Source organism: Saccostrea echinata, unplaced genomic scaffold (assembly GCF_033153115.1).
Source record: "Saccostrea echinata isolate AGI-Se365-2 ecotype Australia unplaced genomic scaffold, CSIRO_AGI_Sech_v1 ptg000020l, whole genome shotgun sequence".
NCBI lineage: Eukaryota > Metazoa > Mollusca > Bivalvia > Ostreida > Ostreidae > Saccostrea > Saccostrea echinata.
The window spans coordinates 696,198-702,500 of NW_026889769.1; the positions used below are offsets into that span (position 1 = coordinate 696,198).

At 30.2% G+C, this 6,303-nt stretch overlaps 1 protein-coding gene across 1 annotated transcript in view; it reads right to left on the bottom strand.

Moving 5' to 3' along the window:
* Positions 1-2,713: 2,713 nt before the first annotated feature.
* Positions 2,714-6,303, bottom strand: part of LOC133189814 (GLIPR1-like protein 1) — a 4,932-nt gene continuing 1,342 nt past the window's right edge. The window contains exons 2-4 of the mRNA XM_061325206.1: positions 3,863-3,966; positions 2,982-3,067; positions 2,714-2,810 (exon numbers count right to left, since the gene is read on the bottom strand). Coding sequence (XP_061181190.1) covers positions 2,714-2,810; positions 2,982-3,067; positions 3,863-3,966 — 287 coding nt within the window. The remainder of the gene's footprint in view (positions 2,811-2,981; positions 3,068-3,862; positions 3,967-6,303) is intronic.

Here is a 6,303-nt window from a genome sequence, read left to right on the forward strand (position 1 = left end):
AATTCAATAATCACCAATAGCTGGTTCATGCATAAAGGGATGATAAATTCATATTTTTTTTAAAATTAAAAACTCACTAGAATAAGTAGTTTGCTGTCACAAGCTTTTGTATTATATTTGTGAAAACTAAAAGTTTTAAAGTTAAAAGGTTTAACTTGTTAAGGGTTTTCATCTAGTCCCCCTGCCTGCTTCACATGCTATAAATAGAGATTGTGTCACCAGGCTTGCATTCATGCGGGTGGCACGTAACCTGATATACAAGGAATTTTCATAACTGCTATAAAATCTTCAAAATTTCGAATGTTATCAACAAAATTTTATTTACTTCTTCTATCTATTTTACCATTGCCTTACGATTTCATTCAGATGTATGCAAATATTTAAATGAACACAACGTTAGATTTCGTCTATTGCCGCAGTGCAAGAATGTTACCGACGTCGTTATGACGGTACTTTTTGAAGTTACTCAGCTCGAACTATGGAGCGATGATACGTTGATGATGGTACGATGACGATGTAGCGATACTCACTATCACTTCATCGTTCTATCGCACCATCGTCGTCGTTATCGTTCACCGCGCTATTGCTGCATCGCGTACGCGTCGTTATTGCACCATCGCATCATCGTCATAATAGCACCCGAAATTTAGAGGAAAAATAGGGTAATGAGTTGGATTTTTTTTCCAATGAAGCGATAATGTTTAACTCCCCTCGGCAGTGCGATGTCGAACTACTTGGCCCTATCCGTATTCCATTGTTATTACAATGTATGTTTCATGTTTCATGTTCACAACTTTGTAAATGAGCCGGACTCTGTGTACTTCTGAGTACTTTTATTACTATCTAATCGAACAAATTATATATGGCTCAGTGATTAGAGTAAGAAGTTGATCCTTACGTCGCGAGTTCGAATCCCACTGTGGGACGAGACCGTATAAACCGAGTACCCGAGTCGCAGTAGGTGCTGGCACGAAAAAGGTCCCTACTGCTCAATAGCCCTTAGTGCCTAGTATAGCCCTCCACCGGCAAGTGGTGGAGTCTCCGTATGAGTGAAGTATTCTCAAGAGGGACGTTAAATAACAAACAAATAAAAAAATAATCGGACAAATGCAATATCTGAAAAAATTGTCAACAGTGGAAACAGACAGGCACATGTTATACCTTATGGACCATAAGCCCTTTTCACACACAAGAAGAAATCTTACATTAGACAGATATGTTATTTCTTTGTTCAGTAAAGAATTTTCCCTATTCACAATATATTCTAATGTGAAAGAAATATAAGAATTTTTATGACCTAATATAGCTTAGATACTTTTTAGAGGATTAGAAATTTTTGTCCTAGATATTTGGTGAAAAGGTCCACAGATCAATTTAAAGTTCATATTAATTATTAAGCTGAATGAAAATAAGCAAGTCCTTTACAAACTAGCCATTGCAAATTCATAGCACGTGGGTGCATGTGTTTGCATAACTATATCATACGTTTTAGATGTATTATTATATAATTACGTTTTTAGATTTCAATTTTAAAAAAGTGTATAATATAAATTTATATACATATATAATAAATGCACTCGTTTTATGCACAGAATAATGTAGCTTACAGTAATTCGTCATATGGGGAAGAACTATTATGTAGCTGGTTTTCGGGGGAGAGGGGGGGGCTACTATGGAGGGAAAGTTACTTTACAACACCAGATCAAATATACATGTGTATCCTATGTACGTGAAATATTGTTTTTAGTTACCTTTTGTTTTGCCTCGGGAAAAAAAAGATGATAACTAGAATTAATCATAAATATATCGAAAAAGAATTTGAAGATAATGACAAGAGCTGAAATTGATCTGTACATTGTTCTAAGATCAGTGCTACAGTACATACATATAGTGTTTCTAAATCAAATGGGTTTTTACCTTGGAGAATGTAAATCGTTTAAAGTTTCTGAATCTGGTTTGTAGGGATGAAAGTATCAATTAAATAACAGGAATATAACATCCATCTTTTTACAATTGCAGTTTCTTAAAAGAGAAGGCCAACTTCAGACACCCCAAAAAAAAATTAGATAAATAAATAAATAAATAAATAAATAAAATAAAGTTATAATAATGTGGGGGTACCCTACGGCTTTCCATACATACTAGGAAGAAGTACTCTAAAAGTGTAAGCTTTACAACTTATATAGGTCAACTTTAGATAAAGAACTGACAAAAACGCCTTTTATTCTGTTTAATGAGAGAAAAAAAAGACACAATTTCCAAAAGGTAGAGCTAAAATAAAACTTTAGACTGTCTAAATAAGAATTACAATACATATGAAAAATTATAGAATTGAATATTAATAGAAAACTGAGCAAAAATATAAAAAGTGAAAAATATAAAATATAATTCCAAGAAAAAGTACAAAATACACACGGAAAGTTGAAAACCACAAATCCTATAGTGTAAAAAAAAAGCTTGAAAGTACTTAGTATACAGATAACGCTGAAAATAGCCAAAATTAGAATATCACTTTGAAATGAAATTAAATCAGTTTGTACCTGTATTAAGGTTCAGTAACAAATGCTAAGCCTAAATGTGTCGGAAAACTCTAAAAGAAAAAAAATGAATTAAAAAAAAAATATATTGAAAAACAAAAACACTAAAACTAGAATATTTTTTTTATAATATGCTATGTAGCATCACGTTGGTGATCCGTTGGTTCGTGTTTGATTTATTTGACACACAATCGGTTGTAACACCGGTACCCACTTGGACATCGACTACAGCGTCTTCCCTGGCTGTATGGCCTCCGTCCTGAAATGTTACCTCTAGAAACAACAAAAATAATCTCATTATAGAATCATAAAACAAGGGTTAAAAGATTTAACATTGACTTGTCTAATGAATGTTTGACGATTTCTGTTTTAGCAAGCTCGAGACAAAGTGTTGTTCTTATTATAGAACTTCGTTATCTTTCAAATTCAAGGAATGACACTTACCCTGGCCCATAGTTGCAGACATAAATGTAAAAGTTGCTACATCTTTGCTTCGCACATCCAAGATACTCAGAGTTTGCCCAGACAACCTTGAACGAAAATCAAGAGATTTAAATAAAAGAAATATTAACTAAAATACCAGTTTTGAACGGATGAGCAAATTTTTATTGACTATACCGTATAAGCAGAATTTTTAGCGAGGATTTAATTTTGGCATTATTAGCGAGGGTGATTGCTAAAATTGATTCTCGCTAAAAATTAATTACCATTATTTAAAGAAAAATCGCTAAATTTGCGTCTCACTAAAATTTCCACTTATACGGTATTCCTGTCAAGGGTTTGATTAAAGAACTATATCCCACTCACAGCCAGTGGCTAATTAAAGGCCGTGTATACTATATTCTTTTTAAATTCTTAATTATCATATCAATAAATAATCAACCGATCATATTGTGTGAAATCAAAAATGGCGTCTTGCAGAAGTTGAATGAAAATTTTGTAAGGAGTGGATAGCACAAACTATAGTTTTGCTATACGTGAAAATTTTCAAACTATAAAAAATAGTAATAGTAATAGATGTATAATAAATAATTTATTATTATTAATAATTGTGCATACTGTATCTTCATAAATACAGCGAAGAAAACTATCGCAAAGCAAGTATAAATTGTACCGAAAAATATTAATTTGGAGTACAACATACATTTACGATTTTTGTATCTTTCACCTGTTTTACTTCTTTTTTTTTTAAATTTAAATCAAGCTTACTTATCTGTACACTTTTCATTACTTTAATCAATTTTATGTTTTCTTTTTTTTTTTTACTGATGCATAAGAAAAAAGGGATCTAAAAAAACTCTCCTTCTGTATCTTGATAAACTTGCCTGTGTGTAATGGCCACATACTCCAGAACAACTGTTTGCATTGTAGTTGTATTTGGATACTTCCGCGTACCACCAATTTACGGCTTCAGCAGGAGTTCTAGAATCTTTAGGTAAAATAAATCAGTATAAATACATATATACACAGTCCTCAGAGTCTAGTATGGTTTATTTTATAATAAATTGATCTCAAACTTTATAATCATTTTGTTTTATATAAAATACATAGATAGCGTAATAATGAAGATAATGTAATAAGCGAGTTATTTCATTCAAGAACTTATTTATTATGAATGAAAAACTCTCCCTGAACATAATTCAATTTATCAACAAAATAAATAAATAAATAAAAATGCATATTTCATTTAAAAAAAATAATGTAGTCGTGCCAGTGTTTCGTTATGCTTGTGAAATAACTTTGATCGACTTATTGATCATGATTGTGTTTATTAAATTTTTTTTAAAAATGTACTTTACTTACAAAGTAGTTCTTCAATATTTATAGTTAATGGTGAAACGGGGAACTCTCTTTTAGCATGGTGTATTGTATCATATCAGTGTGAATTATAAAACTAAAAATACCTATTTACCTATTTACTATATAGACAGTTAATCGCTAATTTACGAGTTAAAAATAGTATAAACCAATTAATCGACTGTGTACATGACAGTTTTGACTTATGTGGATTATGTAATGTTTTGAATGATCATATAATGTTGGGTGTGTTCCCGTTTTGCACACATTTGATAATTAGGTATAGAACAATAGGTGTGAAATATGTTTTGATAGCAATTATAGTCTGATCTCCATCAGTACGGAAGCGTATTAGTGCCATTTTGACACTTTTTAATTAAACACTTGAATCTGTAAAATTACAGATTAAATTGTAAAATTTAGTTTTAAGTGTAAATTTTACAGATTAAAGTGTAAAATTTACAGATTAAAGTGTAAAATTTACACTTTAATGTGTAAAATTTACACTTTAATGTGTAAAATTTACACTTTAAAGTGTAAATTTCACAGATTAATGTGTAAAATTTACAGATTAAAGTGTAAATTTTACAGATTAAAGTGTAAATTTTACAGATTAAATTGTAAAATTTACAGATTAAAGTGTGGAAAATGAAAAATTAAAAAGTGTTCACGTGGCACTAATATGCTTCCGTACATCTGGGATTTATCTGGAATTATCTGTACTTTATCAATGCATTATACATGTACTAAGTATTTAAAAGAATACATTATGAAAATTTTACTTGTCCAAACCAAGTGAAGATGAAGTTGATAATTTAGACAAATATCTCTATTGCAGTACACCCTGTTTTTTTTATTTCATAAAGATAAAATAAATGAGCAACTGAAATTCAATTCAATCTTAATTAATAAAGAATTAACTTGTCCAGTTAGTATCACGTTGATAGAATTATAGTTTTGATTAGTAATTATGATATTTTTTATGTTTTAAAATATTTTTTTATTATGAAATTAAAGAAATAAATCAAAATATCAAGTGCAAAATTAAATTAATTTTTTTTCTTTTGATTCTTTCCGTAGAATCTCTTTCTCCAAATTCACAACTCTGATATTCTTTATATTTTAAAATAAGAAATAAATCAAAATATTAAGTGCAAAATTATTTTTTTTTCTTCCGATTCTTTCCGTAGAATCGCATTCTCCAAATTCACAACTCTGATATAGACTATAGCAATTAAGTAATTATCTTACCTGAACAAATTCCCGTTATAGACACATTTTTCAGTACCTAAAATTCAAATTTGTGCAAAACGGGAACAAACCCAATGATGTTATCATAATCAAAATTGAGCTACCATTGTTGTTCAGCAAAGACTTCGGGACTAATTTAGAAAAAAAGTGGCACGTTTACAGAATTTTATAATTATTTTTCTAAATGTTGGTGGAAAAATACTCAAACACTTTTCACATTCGAAATTTGATTTTTAAAGTTTATACACAACACCTTTGGATAACCAAAAATATTTATAAAATTCGGTACGTCAAATCACCTTTTACCAGTTAACCTGGGAGCATTAAATGAAAGGTATTTGGATAACCAAATATATTTATAAAATTCTGTACGTCATATCACCTTTTACCAGTTTATAAGCAGGGAACTATTAAATGAAAGTCCCGCAAGGGTCAGTTTTAGGTCCATTTCTTTTTCTTATCTATATCAATGATATAACTGAAAACATACAAAATCAAATAAGACTGTTTGCAGATGACACATCCTTGATTGTTATTGTAGATGCTGACACAGTCAGCCCAGCAGTATCTCTTACTGATGATCTTGAAAAAATAAGGCAATGGTGTCATCAATGTCTAGTTGAATTTAACCCTACGAAGACAGTAAATGTTAATTTTACTAGAACTCAACGAGTACACCCAAATATCTCATTTGGGAATACAATGAATAGTATTTCTC